The sequence below is a fragment of the Orycteropus afer genome, unplaced genomic scaffold, assembly GCF_000298275.1.
Source record: "Orycteropus afer afer isolate SDZICR_OR568_19922 unplaced genomic scaffold, OryAfe1.0 scaffold00610, whole genome shotgun sequence".
Lineage (NCBI taxonomy): Eukaryota > Metazoa > Chordata > Mammalia > Tubulidentata > Orycteropodidae > Orycteropus > Orycteropus afer.
In genome coordinates this window covers 600654-620370 of record NW_006922197.1, presented here as the reverse complement: position 1 = coordinate 620370, position 19717 = coordinate 600654, and the positions used below count along the sequence as shown (strand labels likewise).

General features: G+C 50.0%; 2 protein-coding genes across 2 annotated transcripts in view; one reads left to right on the top strand and one right to left on the bottom strand.

The window, feature by feature from the left end:
* Positions 1 to 6500, top strand: part of PEG3 (paternally expressed 3) — a 14270-nt gene extending 7770 nt beyond the window's left edge. Inside the window, exons 4-6 of the mRNA XM_042783041.1 lie at positions 1462 to 1564; positions 2440 to 2532; positions 2839 to 6500. Of these exons, the coding sequence (XP_042638975.1) occupies positions 1462 to 1564; positions 2440 to 2532; positions 2839 to 6500 (3858 nt within the window). The remainder of the gene's footprint in view (positions 1 to 1461; positions 1565 to 2439; positions 2533 to 2838) is intronic.
* LOC103210421 overlaps positions 1 to 19717 on the bottom strand; it is a 606668-nt gene that overhangs the window by 356502 nt on the left and 230449 nt on the right.

Here is a 19717-nt window from a genome sequence, read left to right as displayed (position 1 = left end):
TGGGCAGTTCCACTCTGTCCTCTAGGGGCGCTGTGGGTCAGAATGGACTCCATGGCAGTGGGTGTGGTTTGGGCTTTGCTTCTGTGAAGATTGACAGCCTGGGAGACCCTGTGGGCAGTTCCACTCAGTCCTCTAGGAGCGCTGTGGGTCAGAATGGACTCCACGGCAGTGGCTTTATGGGATCATGGCTCTAATATGTTCCAGCAGTAGGATTTAACACCAAACCAGCTGTATTTTCTTCAATTGGCATGGATATTTAAGTGTGGCCTTGTGTTGCAGAAAGGCCTCCCCCACACCCAGGCAGGTCATGGCGCATCAGACAGACCTGGGGCTCAGGAAGAACTGCCAAGGCCGTGCAGCTAGTGCAGGGCCCCCTGCCCTCCGTAGCAGGTGCTCAGGCAGCTGTCAGCATCATGGAGGCTGCGAGAAGTGCAGGGTTGCAGGGTAGCCTAGCCAGTACAGCACCGATCAGACCAGGACCACCTCTCCACCTGCTTTTGCTCACCAGGATGCTGCAGGTATGTCATCCTGCTAGTTTTCCTAGCTGCTGGAGTGTGAACCGCATGGAGTTTGTGGTTCGGCTCAGCTGTTAGATGAGCCCTTCATGCGTGTGGCTGTTACACAGGAGTATTTGGCCAGCAGAGTCAAGCTCTGGGGTCCGTGGGCCTTGTTGGCTTGATGGGTGCAGCTGTGCGCTCGGTGTCTCGGTGATGTTCAAGCTGGCTCAGGTGCTGGGTGCGAATGCTGCCGTGGAGTTGGACCCAACTCATAGCGACCCCTCCTTGGGTTTTCCAGCCTTCCTTCCGAGAGGTGGCTAGTGGGTTCGCCAGCCTTTTGGTTAGCAGTCAGATGCCTTAGGCACCGTGCCACCAGAACTCCCGTCAGAGAGTTACAGGGGTTTAAAATCCAAGTCCATAGAACGCAGGCCCTCCTGGGCTGTTGGGAGCTGTGGCCTTGGTGGGCGATGGTGCGGCCTGGGGCACAGAGGGGTCGGGCGGGCGTGGAAACCACGCTCCCAGCACACGTCTTCTCTGCCATTTCTGCCTCCTCGGGGGCATTCATATCGAGTCCCGTCAGACTCTGCATATGCACACCTTCCCTCGCACTCCAGGCCCCCAGGCTCCGCGGAAACCTTCCCACACGCTGCAGCCCGGCCCGCACTGCCCCTCAGCTGAAGCGCTGTTAGCCTTATTTTGCGCAACCGGCTTCCTCATGACACCGTCCCACTGTCCCACGAATCTTTTCCCTCAACCAAGTACAGATGGCACGAGGGAGATGCTTATGCACCTTCTGGGCCTCCTCAGAGGGCGCACCCGGGGGGTCCCCCCAGCCCCTCCCTCGTTGGGCGCACGGGGGTCCCTCGGAGCCCGAGTGCTGTGAGTGCACTGCCGGTGGCCAGCGCCGTGTGCCTCCTGGGACCTGGTGGGCACGGGTCCCCCGGCAGCTTTGCTTCCCCTTTAGGATGTGGAGTCCTGTCAGGACGTGGTGGGCCTCACTGAGGACGGGAAGCCTCCAAACCCGATCCGGGACAACATGGAGAACTACAGGGAGCTGCTGTCCCTGGGTGAGTTGCTGCGCCCCCTCACCCGAGCCCGTCTGTCGCTCGGCTCTGGGCCCTGCTCCTCTAGCTTGCGGGATGCTCGGTCGCTCTGATGGGTGCCGTGGAGGCCGTTGTGACTCGAGGCAGCCCCAGGGCAGCGCGCAGAGCCGCCCCGTCGGGCTTCCTGAGCCGCCGTCGGCATGGGAGCAAACAGGCAGGTCCCCCTCCCACGGAGCTGCGCTTCGCTGCTGCGCCGCCAGGGGTCCTGCAGGGGCTGCAGGGGCCTGCGTCTGCGCATTTGGGGTCTCGGAGCTGTGAAGGCCGGGGCTGTGTGTCCGAGAGACCTGCGGCTTCTGGGGAATACTGTCCAGGGCCAGGAGGAGGGGCCTCTGCCGGCGTGGGGGCGGTGGAGGGTTTTGAGTGTACTTTGGGATGGGGTCACGGGTCCCGACGTGGACACCGGGTCTGGCTTCTCCTAGAAGGCACCTAGGTTACGTTCTTAGGGAGCAGGGGGCACAGGCCTGGTGCTTGGGGGAGAGATCTGTGGCGAGGGTCTGTGGTGAGGGTGTCAGCTTGGACCGAGGCACCCTGGGTTTGGAGAGTGGTGGAGAAAGGGCAGGTAGGGGCCCATGACAAGGAGACGTCGGGATTGCTGAGTGGTTAATGAGGGGTGGCAACGACAAAGGACGTCTTTGCGTCCAAGGCCTCTGCAGGCAGGAGGATCCACGAGAACTCAGCGTGGGCTCGGGGACAGACAGACAGGAAGGGAGAAAGCAGGTCACAGCTGCCCAGAGAACTGGCTGTGGGCTGCCTCCTCCCAGTGCTGCAGGGAAGGCAGAATCCTGGGATGGCCCTTGGTCCCCAGCCTCCAACGTGAGCCCTTGTCTCCTTGCACACAGGGGTCCGGCTTGCCGAGGACGACAGACACACCCATCTGACACAGGGCCACTCATCAAGGTCCAAGAGAAGTGCCCACCCAAGCCCCAGTCGAGGTGAGGACAACGCAGATGGGCACAGCAGCCAGTGAGGGGTAGCAGCACCCTCTCAGAGGGGGGCACCCTTACACCCTCCCATTTCTCATAGAAGCAGCTGCAGGGGCTTCCCTTACAGCCCTGTTTCCTGTAGAAATGGCTGTGGGGGCTTCCCTTATAGCCCCCATTTCTTGTAGATGCAGCTGCAAGGATGTCGTTTACAGCCCCTCATTCCCTGTAGAAGTGGCTGTGGGGTGTCCTTTACAGCCCCCCGTTCCCTGTAGAATCAGAGGTGCCAGGAGTGTTTACACCGGGGTTCCCTTTCAGGTTTGAGAACCATGCCTGAGGCTAAGAGGCCAAGCCGTCGGCGGGGCATATGTGGAGATGTGGCCTCCCATGGACTGATCATGGAGAAGTTCATCAGGGATGTCTCGTGCAGCTCCGAGTCGGAAAGGGCTAGGGACACCAGCGACCAGCCTCCGAGGTTCCCCAGGATGACCACTGGCTGGACAGACGTCTCCCTCAGCCAGAGGGAATCGGTAATTCAGGAGCGGGGCTGCGAGGGGCGCGTGCTTGGGGGAGGCGTCAACCCCAGCTGTGACCTCACGTCCAGAAAGCAAGCCCTCAGAAGAAAGAGACGCTATCAGTCAGACGCAGGGAAGGGCTTGGCTCACAATCAGAGAGGCTGTGTGAGAAAGAAGTCCTGGGAGCGCAGCAAGAGCAGGCGAGTGGCGGGGAAGAGCGGCCTCAGCCTGCAGTCCCCCGCCGTGTGGCCTCTGGCTGCCTTGGGGGCCGCGCCGTACGTGTGTGATGAGTGCGCACGGCCCTTCAGCGTGATTTCCGAGTTCGTGGAGCACCAGATCATGCACACGCGGGAGAGTCTGTACGAGTACGGCGAGTCCTTCATCCACAGTGTAGCCGTTAGTGAGGTTCAGAGAGGCCGGGCCCAGGGCAGGCGCCCCGAGTGCAAGGCGTCGGGGGAGGCTCTCAGGGCGAGTGCCCCTCTAGCCGAGCGCCGCAGAGGCCATGTGAGAGACCATCTCACGGACACTCAGGATCAGGAGTTCCAGGAGGCCTTCCTGCCCAGCCCGACCTTTAATGAGCTCCAGAAAATGTACAGTAAAGAGAAGTTCTACGAGTGTCGGGTGTGCAAGGAGACCTTCCTGCACAGCTCTGCCCTGGTCGACCACCAGAACACCCACGGGAGTGACAGCACAGACCACGACCACCCCAGCTCAGCCCTTCGTGTGTTTCAGAAAGTGTGCGGTAAAGGGAGAGCGTGTGCGGAGACTGGCCTGCACGGCTCTCCCCTGGTTGAGCACCAGAACACTCGTGTGACAGGAACTCTATTTGAGAATCAGGGTGGAGTGTGTAAGACCACCTTTCTTCCCGGCCAGTCCTTTCACAGGCAGCAGAAAGCTCACACTCAGGAGCAGTTCCATGAATTTAAGGATAGTGGGAATGCTTCTACCCCAAGCTCAGGCCTCAGCGAGCGCCTGTGGATCCGCTCTCGAAAGAATCTCTGTGAGGGCAGGGGATTCGTGAGCTCTGTCATTCATAGTGCACCCTGTTCTGAGCCCCAGAAAAGTCACACCATAACGAGGCCCTCTGCCAGTGAGGAGGTGCAGAGGGCACTGACCATTAGCACCAGCCCCGAGGAGCAGCGGCAGAGGTGCCCCGCTAAAGAGAGCGTCTGGGAAGGGAGCCGGTGCGAGGGATCCGTTATTCACAGGTTGGCCTTTACTGACCCCCAGAAAAGCCACAGTGCTGCAGAGCTCAGTCCGCCGACGGTGACAGCCCAGTCTCCCGTCCAGAGCGTGGAGGCCATCGCGTGCCCGAGAGCCCATGCCGGCGAGAGCGCCTGTGATGTGAAGGTGTGTGGGAGGTCTGTCATCCAGAGCCGAGCCGCTGCCGAGACTCCCAGACGTCACACTGGGGACGGACCTGCCACCTGCAATGACGGGGGGGAGCCCTCTGTTCATATCTCAGACCCTGCCGAGCGGCAGCTGGTGCAGGCCAGAGGGAGCCCTTTTGAAGAGGCCAAGTATAACAAATACACTGTCATACACAGCGTGTCCTACGCCAGACCTCCAAGGCTTCCTGCTGGAGAGGGGCCCAGTGAGCTAAAGAAGAAGGGTGACCCCACTCCCCCTGATTCCCAGGTCCGCGAGTATCACAAGGCCCGTGAGAAAAAGAAGTACATTGAATGCAGGGACACGGCGACCTCTGTGATCCATTCCCCCGTTTTTGGGGAACCACAGGACAACGGGACTCGAGAGAGTGTCTCTAAGTACAGGGAGCGAGGGGTGTCCTTCACTCACAACTCCGACCTCAGTGAACACCAGAATGTTCGTGGCTGGGAGGAGCCCTCCGGAAGCAAGGCCTACGAGAGGTCAGTCATCCGCAGCCTGGCCCTGGTGGGCACCCAGACCAGCCCTGCTGAGGAGGGCGAGCGCCATGAGTGCAGGCAGTGTGGGAAGTGCTTCGCCACCAGCGATGCCCTCAGCCGCCATCAAAAGATCTATGGCCGGGAGCGGGTCCACAGCAGGATGCCCTTCGGAAGCTCTGTCATTCGGGGCGTCGGCCTTGATGCACCTCAGGAGAACGAGGTGGATGACACCATCTATGAGTGCAAGGACTGTGGGCTGGGCTTTGCCAACTGGAGCGACCTTGGGGATCATCGGCAAGTTCATGGCCGGGAGTGTCTCATAGACAGCCGCGTGTGCGGGCCTTCGGTGATCCAGACCTGTTCCTTTGGTAACTCTCAGCAAAGTGGCTCTGGAGACAAGCTCTACGAGTGCCTGCAATGCGGGCAGTCTTTTGTCAGTGACATGTTCCTTTTTGAGCACCAGAAGCTGCACGAGAGGGAGCCGTTCTTCTTCAGCAGGCAGGACAACGAGGCTTGGATGCGACGTCTGACACTTCCCACGCAGAGGGGACGGCGGTCCTCAAGGAAGGGGCCGTCCAGCTTGAAAACCCTCCGGTGCCAGGTGTGTGGACAGGATTTCATCCACATCTCTGTCCTTCACGAGCACATGAAGATTCACACTGGAGAGGATGTGCTGGACAGGGGCAAGGTATGCGAGGACACGATTGTCCCAGGCCTCACTCTCACCGAGTTCCAGAGAAGTCAAACTGAAGAAAAGAGCTATGCATGTGAGACATGTGGAGAGTCCTTCCTCAGACACCCAGACCTCAGGGATCACATGAGGGTCCATGAGAAAGACAGGCCCTTTGACTACGGGGCCATGTTTGTCCATACCTCATTCGGTTCGGAGCTTCCCAACCCAGACTCACCCTTCTACGAGTGTAAGGACTGTGGGAAGTCCTTCATTCATAGTACGATCCTAGTGAAACACCAGCAGCTCCACCTGGAAGAGGCAGCCCAGGAGGCCGAAGCTAACGTCGTCATCCCCCAAGAAGTGCTACGGATTCAGGGGTCCAGGGTGGAAGCTGCCGAGCCCGAAGGGGAGGCCACCGAGCCCAACGGGGAGGCTGAGAGGCTCAACAGAGAGGCCACTGAGTGCAGTGGGGAGGCTGAGAGGCTCGACAGAGAGGCCACCGAGTGCAGTGGGGAGGCCACACGGCCCAGTGGAGATGCCGAGGAGCCCGACGGTGCGGGGACCGAAGACCCAGAGGAGCGAGCCGAGGGGCCCGAGGGAGACGCCGAGGAGCCTGTCGACACGGAGACCGAAGCCCTGGAAGAGGAGGGCAGAGACCAGGAGATCCAGGTCGAAGAACCGTACTGCGACTGCCAGGCCTGCGCCAAAACCCTTATTTCAGAGTCGGCCTGCAGGGAGTATCTGAAGAGCCGTGCCCGAGTGATCATGTATAAGCCAGGACGCGTCTATGGCGAGAGCTCGCGTTACACCCAGCACGCCAGTGCCGGCAATAGGCCCAACAAGAAGTACTTCAGATGTGGCATCTGCGGGCAGCTCTTCAGCGACCGCCTATCCCTGGCCCGACACCAGAATTCCCACAACGGCTGAGGACATCCAAGGTAAAATGCAGAAAACCTTCCATTAGGACTTGGCCTTTGGTAAACAGCATATGATTCCGACAAACCCAGGACAGCGCCAGTAGGAAACTGCCTTGCTGTGTCTGCACCTTCTTGAACCTCAAGGAACCCATACTGAGGAGAAACTGACGAGACTCCCCCCACCTCACCCCTCCCGTCTGTCCTCAGTGTGTGCACGTGGGGAGGGTGAAACGCACGTCTCACTGTCACCCGAGGAATCACACTGGGGAGCCCCCTTCTGAGGCTCCAGAACTTGTCCCACTTGCCCGCCAGTGACACTCCTGTGACCTCGATGTGTGTCTGTAGATGTATATATAGCAGATCAGCACGACAGCCGTCACGTCTGTCGGGATTCCACATGAAGACCCGTCACGGCCTGTGGTGTGGAGGCCTCTTGCTCAGTACTCCCCGACGTGGGGGCCGGGAGAGAGCGACAGGGAGATGGGATTTGTAAGGACCTTGGATCCTGAGATGGGTTGTCGATGACGTGAACCCCGTCAGCATCCCTGTGGGGCAGTTGGGCCTGTTCTGCTCTGACTCGAGAATTCCCGTGTGGGTGTAGGTCTGAGAGAGGAACTGGGGCCCACGCGTGGCTGGTCAGGAGGAGAAGCTCTCGTAGCTTCCATCGGCAGCCACTTCCGTCGCCTGCTCCCGGTCGGGAAACTAACACCACGCCAGCCTTGACAATTCCCGGACGGGCCTTTCATGATCTAAATCAGTCAGTTGCCACCTTGGACCTCATGGTGGCACTCATACAAAATACTAAAAAGTTGCTTTCTTGCTCTTTTTTTCAAAGCAACTCACTAATGTGTTCATTACTGAGTTTCCAAACTTTGAAGCGTTGCCTGGTGAACCTTACATCTTTGTCTTTAAGCAGTGGGTTGCGGCCTCGCCTACGGAAGCTTGGACACCTGGGCAGAGGTGGTCGTGTTTTGAAAAGGGACGCAGGCAGGGGACTCCTGTTCCCTGTGTGCTTCCTGCCTTAAGTGAGACATTGCTGATGCGGCTCCTTCGCCCCGCATTGTCAGTATGTGCCTGCCGCCATCTGCTTGCGCCCTGGGCCCTTGGGGCTGGTATCCTTTGGTCTTTCTGTCATTGGACTTCCTCCTTCATCATCTGATCCTCTAACCCTGCATCTGCCTTTCTTGACTTTCTTTGCCCAAGCTAAATGTGGACTCAGGTTCCTAGCAGCCTCGCAGCCTTAATTTGTTTTGCCAGCTGTCTGTTGCTTCCCCTTGTGGTCCTTCTGAGGGGTTCTGCGCTCACCCTCAGAGTGTTGTGTTTGGTTTCTCACTTCGTCACAGTTTGGTCTCACAGCTGGAGGCTTTGCCTGTCCTTGTCTGTGGTCCATCTGCGTCCCCTGACTCCCCTCTCCTCCCCAATGACTATATTAAGAAATTTTGAGGCCTTGAGTAGGCTGGGAAAAAAAAAGGTAAAATAAAAAAACATTAAAAAAAAAAGTGGATCTGTATTTAAGTGAGCAAAAGAGAAGAGCAGGTGTTTTGAGCAAACAGAATTCAAATCCGCTTTCTGCTGGGTGTGCACTCTTGTGGCTTGTGGAGAACACGGTGGCACTGCAGGAAACGCCACAGCCTAGTGAGGTGGCAGAGCCATGAGCCAGAAGCAGAAGTGCATAAGCCAAAGAGGGGGTCCTGGTCGGTCACCACACCCAGGAGGGAGGCAAGCAGGGACTGGAAGGAAAGGCCAGGTTCGGGGGAAGGGGCTGAGCGAGCCTCCTGGACTGGTGGGAAGGGTAGGAACAGTCCTACCGCGGACATGGGGACATGAAGCAGAGAGAGGTGCCGTAGCAGAGGGGACCCTCCCAGCAGGGCTCTGGGTGCGCGCCGTTGTGTGGGCTGGGTGGGCTTATTAATGGTCCACAGTGTTCATCGATAAAACCCTGCAAAAACCAACTTGCCAAATGTGCAGGGGTCCATTGGTTAGAGGTTAGGACCAACTTAGATGCCAGATGGTAGGGAGAGATTGAGTCGTGCCTCTGGAACGTGCACTCTGGAGTTTGAAGCAGCTGTTACAGTTGGTGATCGTGAGAGGTTACGTGGCAGCAGCGTGTCACAGAACACCAAGTGGAAGATGCAGGACACAAAATCACGTTTATACTACAGTTATCACTGTTCAGCGTGTGCTTATAGTCCAAGCTGTGGTGGTAGTCTTGTGGGCTTACAGTAGAGCACTGTTTTCTTAAATCCCTTCAGTATTCTTCAGTATAGTGTTACTAAAAGGTCCTGTTGCCATTGTGAACATAATTTGAACTCATTATCACACATTTGGAAAATACAGAAAAATGGAGGAAACAAACCAGCCCATGTTGCACCGTCCATCGATAGGTATGCTGTTCAGTTCCTTGGTTTTCTTGTTTCTTTGCACAGGTTTATGGTTCTCACTGTGTCAAAATGTATAGTCAAAATAGTTGTTACACTACCTTTGTGGAATTAAGGTTAAGTCTTTTTATCTTAATTTGTTCAAATGTTCCGTATTGTAGTGTTCAGATAAAGTTTATTATGAGTGTTTCTGTTACAAGCATAATACGTATCCAGAGAGAAAAAAAATGAGAAAAAAAAGTAAATGAGAAAAATTGCCCGTATCCGCAACACCCCACTGCTGTTGCCATCTTGTCTGAGTACACACACTTGCCATTATAACAGTGTTAAATATGTACGCTTGGAGTTGAAAATGAAAACAAACATGGAAAACAAACTGGTATTCTCGTGGGATTAGGGTTCAATATTTTGTCTCAAATTCCTTGAATGGTCTTTGGTGTCTTGGTAATAAAGTTTTATGTATGTATTTTTCCATTACAAGTGTAATACATACTAAGAAAACTTCAGAAAATTCTGTAAAGTAGAAGAAAAAAATTACTCATATTCCCAACACCCAACAACAGCTGCTGTTAACATCTTGATCGAGTCATCTTTTTTCTGTGTACCAGTCAGTGGTCATGAGGGTGAGTATATACGTATGCAGAGGACAGCCAAAGATGGGAAGAAATAGAAAAAACAGTTTAAAAAATAGTTGTGTGGTCGTTGTGGGATTACAGTTCAATATTTTGTCTCATTTCCTTGAACTGGTCTTTATGCCAGTATTTTGGTCACCCATCCTGGTTACATGCATTTCCATTGTAAGCGCAGGACTTGTTCATTAGAGCAACTTTGAAGCTGCAGAGATGTAGGAGAGAAACTCACCTGTGTTTTCACCATCCAAAGACTGTGTGTGGACATCTTCCTCTGTTTCTCCGTTTTGTTTCTGAGCACATGTTTTCGATTTGTTAATACAGTTGTGGTCATTCTATCTGTAAAAGTGTCAATAGTGAAAATAAAGTTCAAAATAAGATGGTTCTCAGTCTCTTTCCCATTTTGATTGTTGTGGGGTTGTTCAGGATTTTAGTTGTTGTTGAGATTCCCAAACTTAGTGCCGTCTCAGTCTTTGTCACTTGATTGTAAACATTACTATATTTAAAAAGGTCGCATATTTCAACAATTAGTTTTAAGGAATCTTCCAACATTTCAAACTCCATTTTAAAATTAAAACCATATGTTCCAGTACTGTCTTTAAACTTGATAATAATGACAAGTATATTTCTGTTACTCAAGTCTGCATGTTTTATGGGAAATAAGAGATTCTGTCATACAGACTAAAACTCAAAGCCAAACCCACTGCCACTGAGTTGACTCCAACTCATAGTACCCCTAGAGGACAGTAGAATAGGACAGTCTATAGAGTTTCTATGGCTGTCATTCTTTACAGAAGCATCTTTCTCCCGTGGAGCAGCGGGTGGGTTCAAACCGCTGACCTTTTGGCTAGCAGCTGGAGGCTTTAACCACTGCACCACTGGAGCTCTTTTTGTACTCAGTGGCAGTGGGGTTTATACTGCAGAATGTCCTAGCAGATGGGAATGAGGCAGGTGTGGTTGGGGTTACCCTCTGGGCCCTTGGTGCTCTTGGGAAGTAACTCCCTCCACCCACACCCCATTCGAAGGGTCACTGTTCCCCTGTTGCCATGTTTATTCCCTGAAAGCCCCTCCCTGACCTCAGCTGAACAAGGGCCAGCTGGGTAGTCATGTCGGTTGGGCTGGGTATAGTGATAGACAGACCTAGAAGGAGAGGCAGCCACAGAGCAGAGGCAAGCTTGGTTCCTGGTACAGGAGGGTTGCTGCACACAGCTTGACCCTGCAGGTCACCAGCCCATATCAGCCGAAGCCATAGCCTTGCCCATTTCCTAAAGTGAAAAGCTGGGGTGCTATTAGGGAAACAGGATCTTGGCAACCAGAATGGCGGGGTCTTAGAAAGACGCTCGAAAGGCCCCACCTACACGAAAGGTTACAGCCACAGGATCTGGGCTTAGGAGTTGGGCGTATTTTTCGGGGGTAAAGCGGTACACAGTCCTTAACAAGCGTTAAGGAAGCTTCAGTGGCACACTTCACATGTCTCAACCCAGGCAGCTGTCCCTGCTAAGCAAGAGAACGTTGAGGAGGACGTTGGTGGGTGAGGCTGCCGTTGACATGACTTCTGATTCAGTGACGATGTAGGAAGCAAGCCATCAGATGCTAGGGAAGGTTCTGGCACACAGTCTGGGGTATGATGCCCCATAGTTCCTCACAGTTCTGGAAACTTCAGGTCTTGGGGCCTCAAGCTGCGCATAGATGATGTGGTACTGCACGTGTGCCATGGGACCTGTGTTTCCCACCCCCATAACATCTTGGGGTCTGGTTCTCTGGGTTCTCCAAGTCTCCAGTGAGCAGTGGGGGAGACCTTTAGGCCATCTCAGGACCCAGAGGTCCTGTCCCAGGGAAAAAATCATTATCACTCCTGCATCTGGGAGTCATAATAACCTTGGGAATGGGGTTATCTCTGCCTCTAAGGTTTTCAAAGTCAGAAGCAGAGAGCTCAAAATGGAAAAAACGTTAGGGACAGAGTTTCTCTGTAGCCAGTCAGAAGTCACCATGCCCGTTGGCTCTTTCCCCCAAGCTATCTCCTGGGTGAAGAAGGAGGGGAGGGAGGGGAGGGTTGGGTATGGGTTTGGGTGTGTGTGTACAGTGAAATTGGTGGTGGTTTGTACCACCCAGTGGCACCACAGAAGAAAGACCTGGAGATCCAGCTTTGTACAGATTACAGAAAATGGTTGTGTGGACAAAGTATTAACCAGCAAACAGTCAACATTCAACTTGAACAGTGTGTTATTACACGCTGCTGAAGCCTCAGCCATGCCCTCACTCCCTGCTCTCTCCTACCCATCTCCAGTGGGTAATTTTGAAGCAAAGTTCTGGTCTTTTATCTTTTCATCCACACAACTTCAATATGTATTTGTGAAAGGTAAACCAGTTGCCATCCAGTGGATTCCAACTCATGCAGTCCCTGTGTGCACCAGAGTATAACCGTAGGGTTTTCAATGACTGATTTTTAAGAAGTAGATCACCAGGCCAGACCTTCCTTCTGAAGCACTGCCAACCTATGGTTGATGGCTCAGTGCTAACACTCACACACTCTTTAAAAGATAAAGACTCTTAAAAATAAATCCCCCTTGGAAAAGGGTAGCAACAATGGTGGGACAACATAAAAAAATATCATCAATGTCCCTGAGCTGTAAATGGGGAAATTATGTTGGCGAATGTCTTGTGTATGTTTTCACCACTAAAGGAAAAAGAAAAAAAAAGAAAAGCCCCCAATTGCCATTTAGACAATATAAAATAATTCCTTAATATCATCAACTATCCAGAGTTCAAACCTTTCTAATAGAAAAGATAAACTATTTGAAAAGTATTTTTCTCTCACATAAAAGCAGCACAAAGTTGTGATTGTTCAAGGTAGTTTTTCTTCTTTGCTTTTCATGGGGTGTGCCTTGGTCCCAGCTACAGGGCTGCAAAGAGATGTTCAAGTTTTGCAGCACAGTGGTCTCTCTGTGCTTGGTCCACCTGGTAAGGCAATGTCCACCTGTTCCTCCCTCTGCAGGGGTCCAGTGTGTGTCTGTGTGTGGTGGGGGGAATAGGGCATCTCACCCCGCCACTCTGTACGACCTCTGCCCCCTCTGGGCCCCAGGAGGACAACACTGCGCTGCCCCCTGTCTTGGGACTACACTTCCCAGAAGATACCACAAAAAGCACAGCCTTAGGCCTCTTGATGGACGCGAGGCAGTGGATGTGGTGCGGTACAGTGCATTCTGGGACTTGTAGTTTGGCCGTGAGTGCTCAGGAGCTCTGGGGTAGGAGTTTGAATTCCACCCATCAGCGTTCAGCTCCAAGTCAAGATGGGCACCAGCACTGAGAGGTTAGTCTGCCCCAGGAGGGGACAGGTGGGAGATGGATCCATGAAGAGGAGAGAGGGCATCAGACGGGGGGCGGGGGGGGTGCCTGTCCCTGCCATTCCTCCATAGTAAGAAAAGGCATGAGTTTGTGGTCTTGGAGAGACACTTGAGTCACACGTCAACAACTGTAACACAATATAACTGCTTGAACAATTTGTCCTAGAAAGATCAGCACGAGGCTAGTCCCCATGAGGTGGAGGTCAAGAATGTCCCAAATGTTCAAACTACCATGCCACTCCATCATTTCAGACATTAACTCCTCCTCCTCCTCCTCCCAGTAATTTTCCCAGTCTTAGGGTTCTGAATTTCGCTGTAACGCCTCACAGAACTCACAGACACCCAAGGGTTCGTCTCACGTAGTAGTGGTGGAGGCTGGCAGGCTGGCGAGTCCCGGGTCCATGAGTAGGTCTGGCGGATCCTCCCAACTCTCAGGGTTTGATGAACCACGATCAGCAGATTAGATGACGGCTGCTGTCCCAAATCCAGGGGTGAGATGAGGATGATCCAAGACACAAAACCGGAGCAAGGGGAGGAGCGAATCTTCCCAGGAGATTCGTAGGTATACCCTCAGGGAAGTTTGGGTGATTTCTTTTCCCTCAGGAACTTGACTTTCACCAGCAGTGCTTCAGTCCAATCTACCAGTTGTAACTGCCAAGGTCCGAATTCCAACTGCCAGTCATTATAGGGTCCCTCAGGAACTTGACTTCCATCAGCAGCACTCCAGCCCAATCTACCAGTTATAACTGCCAAGGTCTGAATTCCAACTGCCAGTCATTATAGGGAATGACTACTACCAGCTGCCCAGCTAAGCTTACCAGTAAGCAGAGCACAAAGCTTACTGGTCATCGAAGAGTTTACATTGGAAAAAAAACACAATTAGTGTAGTTAGTGTGAGAAATCCTTCAGCCACAGCTCATCCTGATGGAGCATAAAAGATTTCACACTGGTGAGAAGCCCTACCACTGTAAAGTATGTGGGAAAGCTTTCAGATACAATTCCCACCTTTCAGAGCATTACCAAATTTACTGAGAGAAGTCCTACTAGTGTAAAAAAAAAAAAAAAAAAAAAAGGGAAAAACTTCTGAAATGGTTTCCACCTTTCAGAACGCAAGAGAATTCACCTGCCAGGAACTCATGAGGAATGTGGAAAAGCTTTCACCAATAAGGCAGCCCTTCTAAAGCATCAGAAAAGCTGTGGTGAGGATTATGTTTATTGGTGTAAGGAATGCAAAGCAGTCTTCTTGTGTAAGTCAAGCTTTCAAAGACACCAGAGAATGCGTAGTGGAGAGAAGCCATGTGTACACTGAGTGTGGGAAAGGCTTCACTGATGGATAGCTCAACCCTTAATAACCACCATAGAATCTACACTTAGAAGAAACTGTAGCCATGAACCAAAAGGGGGAAAGCCTTCAGGAAGGTCATTTCCCTGATACTCCACCAGAAAATACATGCTACAAAGGGCCAATAAACTCATGGTGTGTGAAAGAGCCATGAGCTGGAATACACCCTTTGTAATCATCAGAGAAGCCAAAATGGAGGGAAAACATGTTAGGGGATATTCCCTTCATTTTTTGTCAGAAGTTTTCTGTCAAATCTTTCTCCTTGTTTTCTGTTATGACAAGCAATGATAACAGTTTATTCAGCATTATATAAGAGATAAGCCATCCTCAGTCAAAGTGATTGCACTTCACACTTCACAACCTCACATGGGAAGCAGTGCATTGTGAAAATAATAGTACCAGGGCTAAGAGAGGTTAAATGGGTAGTTCTACCCATCTCCCACCTGATACATTGGGTAATGTCTGGGGACATTTTTGGTTGTCCTAACTGGGTGGTGGCATCTAATTGGCAGAGCCTAAGGATGTTTCAAAACATCGTACAAGGCCCAGGACAGCCCCTCAACAAAGAATTATCTGGCACCAATTGTCACAGTGCTGCTGTGTTAGGTAAAATTCCTATGAGTAATTGAATCTGAGAAGGAATCCAGGTATAGTTTGCTGTGCTGTCCAAGACAGTAGCCACTAACTCTACAAGGCTATTTTTAAATTAATCAACATTAAAACTTGTATTCACTTTCTCAGGTGCACCAGCCACATTTCAGTGCTCAGTGGCCAGGTGTGGCTAGTGGACATCGTACTAGATAGTGCAGATATATAACATTGCCATTGTTATGGAAAGTTCTACATGGTGCTGGTTTATATCTTTTACGTTATCAGAGTTATCACACAGTGTAACCCTGAGAATGTGAGACTGTAGGGATACAATTGTGGGAGATGGAATTTTTATTTCCAGCACAGCCAAGGGTAGCATTTTGTAAGTTGCTTTTGGAGACTATCTTTGCTTCCAAGATGCCCACATGCTTCAAAGTCTCCAGGTTGGCCAGTACTCATCCCACAAGACACTTCCCTTATGTCTAGGGCACAATAACCAATCAATTACTGATAATGTTTCTGAGAAAACCTAACATTCCCCAAGCACTTTCCACCTGTCAAGTATCTTTACATAGATGATCTTATTTCTCACCATCCTATGGAGAAGAAACTATTATGACCCCACATTATATAGGTGAGAAAACAGACTTTTGAGAACCTGTTTTTTTTAGGGGGGAAGGGGGATGAGGATTAATTTCAAAATTTGCACAAAAAGCAAAAATCAAGATGTCTATTGCTTTATTTTATATTGTACTCTTTCAAATTCACACAATTCATATTTTCACAAAATATATTTTTCACAACAAAAAGTCTGCTTACATTTTTGTGTCGAGTGCTCAGGAGAGAGCAGTTTGGATTTACCTATGGTGGGTGGCACAGAGGAGATTAAATCAGGGGTCACCACTATGGCCGCTGGGCCAAATCCAGCCATGCCCATTTGTTTACATATCATCTATGATGTTTTTGTGCTCCAATGACAAAGCTGAGGACTTGTGTCAGAGACTGTAACTATTTACTGCATCACCCTTTGCAGAAAAAGTGTGCTGGCCCTAGCTATAACTGATAAACTGAAATGAATGAGCGCAAGTGGGGAGCAGTAAAGGAAAAGCAATAAACTCTATGGCATTGACTCAAATGTCATGACTGACTCACAGCAACCCAGTACACACTCCATACCAGTCCCAGTTGCTGTTGAGTTGATTCTGACTCATGGTGACCCCATGTATATCAGAGTGGAACTAAGCTCCATAGGATTTCCGGAAGTAAATCCCAGGCCTTTCTTCCAGGGTGCCGCCAGGTGGACTTGAACTTCCAATCTCTTTCCTGGCAACCCAGCACATTAACCATTTTCACCATTCAGGGACTCCACACACATGTGCTTCTATGTGTGTGAGAATGCATTTGTACCTACTTGAAGGAAAAGTTTAAAAACCAGTTAAGAAACCAGTTGCCATTGAATTGATTCCAACTCATGGTGACCTCGTGTGTGTCAGAGTAGAACGGTGCCCCATAGGGTTTTAAATGACTAAATTTTTGGAAGATTACCAGGTCTTTCTTTTGAGGTGCCTCTGGGTGGACTTAAAGCTCCAATTTTTTGGTTATCAGCTGCGTGTGTTATATTTACCCGTATTGTCTGCACACACTGATTCTTTGACTTGAAAACTTCTGGTCACAACCTTCTAAATTGATTTCATTAACCATCATGATGGATGACCCATAATTTAGAAGGCATTGTCAATGACTGGGCAGTGTAAGATCAGAATGTGCAATTGGCTCTCTTTTTTTATTTTATTTTATTTTGATTTGGGTGAAGATTTACAGAGTAAATTCACTTTTCATACAGAAGTTCACATATACTTTGTCTCATGTCATTGACCAAAATTTACAATGCAACAGCTCCCCTCCCACTTCCTCCCCATAGTTACCTCTTCCCGGTGTCCATCCCTCCATACTCTTCTGCGCCCTGAGCTGTCTCCCTGTGCATAAGCAGCCCTTCCTTCTCCCATGATTGTTCTCTCCAGGGTGTGTGTCTACTTGAGGTAAATGTTTAACTCACTTGCCTGTACTTTGTTTGCCTGGAAACCACAGGTGTGGGTTCAATTCCAGACCTGAAGGGCAGCTAGGGGCCATAGTCTCAGTGGTTTCACCAGGCTCTATTGGACCAGCAAACCTGGTCCCCACCTTCTTTTCTTTTTTTTTTTTTTTTTTGCCTCCAAATGATTTTGAGTTTTGTTCCACATTGTTCTCCCTCTCTATGCAGGATCTCGTACATCCCTTCCAAGTGGATGACAGTGGTAGCCAGGCATCATCTAGTTCTTCTGGTCTCATAGTTGTATAGCAATTGGCTCTTTTTTGAGACTTTGAGAGACATTGGGAGTCTAAGGTCCTCAATTGTGGCTGATCAGGAGACAGATGATGGAAAGCAGTTAGATGGTGTGCCTGCAGCTTTGCTCTTGCTCCAGAAGCAGCTTGAGAATAGAGAGTGGGGTTCCAGAGGCAAACCCTAGGTGCTGTGGATTGTGTTTATGTTCTCCAGAATGCTTCCTCCCCAGATCCTTCCCAACACACAAGGAACTGGTGGGTCTACAGATACCCTAAGAGTAAGGGAGGAAAGAACATCTTAGAAGTTCTCCAAGTACTCTAATGGGACTTTAAGTGAGAACCATCTTTGGCTATTTGTTTGCATCCTTCTGGAAATCATCTCAGGAGTAGTGCTAGGGTGGGTGGGGAGGACTTCATGTGGCAGGTTGTTTTTGTCTGTGAGACATTTATGTGTGGGGTAGGGTGGGTTGGTGTAGGAAACTTCTCTAGTCTAAGGGGAGAGTGTGTCTGTATATATTCACCAGGAGTCTTCTGGTTGCAAGAAATAGGAACCCAACTCACACTAGCTTATGTGAAACCAGCAGCAACAAAAGCATGTATTGGCTCATGTATCTTGGAAGGCTCCTTGCTTGAAGGATCTGTGACAAGGTCAAAACCTAGCCAAGACTGAAATTGAGAATTTGAAGTGAGCAAAACTTGTTGCATGTCTTTCATCTCTGTTCATCTCTGCATATCTTTTCTTCTCCTTCTTTTGGCAAACAGGGACAATCTGCACTAAGGAGGAAACATGGCTGCCAGACTCTGCATCAATTCCATGGATGGTCCCAGTGAGATGGCTATAGTTTAGGGGGAAGGGGAAAGGTACTTATTTATATATTTCCTTTCCCACTGAGTGGTTGCAGTGAGGATGCATCACTTGCATTTTTTTATGATTTAAAAATAGGAATTTTATGTTTTAATAAAATTGTTATAAAAAACAGTATAAAGTCCATGGTGGCTTTGCACTTGAGCAGTAACCAAAAGATTGATGGTTCAAGCTTACCCAGCGACACCTTAGAAGAAACAGACCTGGTGGGCTTCTTTTGGAAAGATTACAGCCAAGAAAACCCTATGGAGCAATTCTATTTTATAACACATGGGGTTTCCAAAGTTACAAACCAACAGCAAAACAAAATCAGTAAAAACACTAGTAGGTCATTCAATTTTCCATACACAATTCATTCAGCTTTTTCCTAAGTACCATTCTGAGTGCACTGTGCTAAGCTTTGGGACTACATAATCTCTTCACTTCTAATTTTTTGATGAGGACTTTTAACAAGGAAGACTAAGCAGTCACTGTGCTGAACAGGGAGAATGGGAGAAATCATGACCTCCACTTAGCAGACTGTGGTGGATACCAAAGTGAGACGTGATGGTGGCTTGGTCTGGGCTGGTGGTAGTAGGGCTAGGCAGAAGTGGTTGGCTTCAGGCTTCATATATGAAAGATTGAGTCAAAGGGTGTGCTGGATGATTAGATGTGGGAGACAAGAGTGAGACAGGTGTCTAGAATGACTCCCTGGATTCTGGCTTGAGTCCACTGGAGGTGCCAGGTTCCAAGATGGGCATGACTTAGGAGAAACAGAAATAGGATAACAGGGAGACCAAAGTTCAGGCTTGGATATGTTAAGTTGGGTTACAGCCTAGTGAGTGCTGGAAAGAGCTGCATGGATTAAATTGACAAATATTCAATTGACCTTTGTGTCCACTTGCTTTTTATCAAACTGGCTCACTATTCACAACATTCCTTCCTCCCTCATGTCCCTGTCCAGGGGTGTGACACTGCCCACTCAGTCCTGCTCTTGCAGGCCAAGGTTGGTATTTGATGGTCAATAAATTCATCAGTTCATTTATTCAAAATTTTTACTGGTGTCATAAAGTCAAAGTTGGAATGGCAAACCAAGAGAAACCATTTTCAATACACATTACAAAGGAGCAATATCCTTAATACATAGAGAGAGCTCTCACAGATAAATAAGAGAAAGACCAACAACCCAATCAAAAATCAATGGCACATGTGAACAGTGTTCATACTTAAGACATGTAACTGATATTAACCATGTTTTCACCCAGCAGATTGGGAAAGATAAGAATATTTGTCAATGTACCAAGTTAATCAAGGAGACTTTGGTGGCACAATGGTTAAGTGCTTGGCTGTTAACTGAAAGGTCAGTGGGTCAGACCTACTCATGGGAGAAAATCTGATAATCTGCTCCCATAAAGATTATGGCCTAGGAAACCTTAAAGGTCTCTATGAGTCAGAAGGAAGAAGTCCAAGCTGCACTGAAGGCATTGTCAAAAAACAAGGTCCAAGAATTCATAGGATACGAGCTAAGATGTTTCAACAAATGGATGCAATGCTGGAAGTGCTCACTCCTCTATGGCAAGAAATTAGGAAGATAGCTACATGGCCAACTGACTGGAAGAGAGAAATATTTCTGCCCATTCCAAAGAAGAGAGTCCCAGTAGAACTGCAAATTATCTAACAATATCTTTAATACCACATGCAAGTAAAATTTTGCTGAAGATAATTTAAAAATGATTGCAGCAGTACACCAGCAGAGAACTGACAGAAATTCAGACCA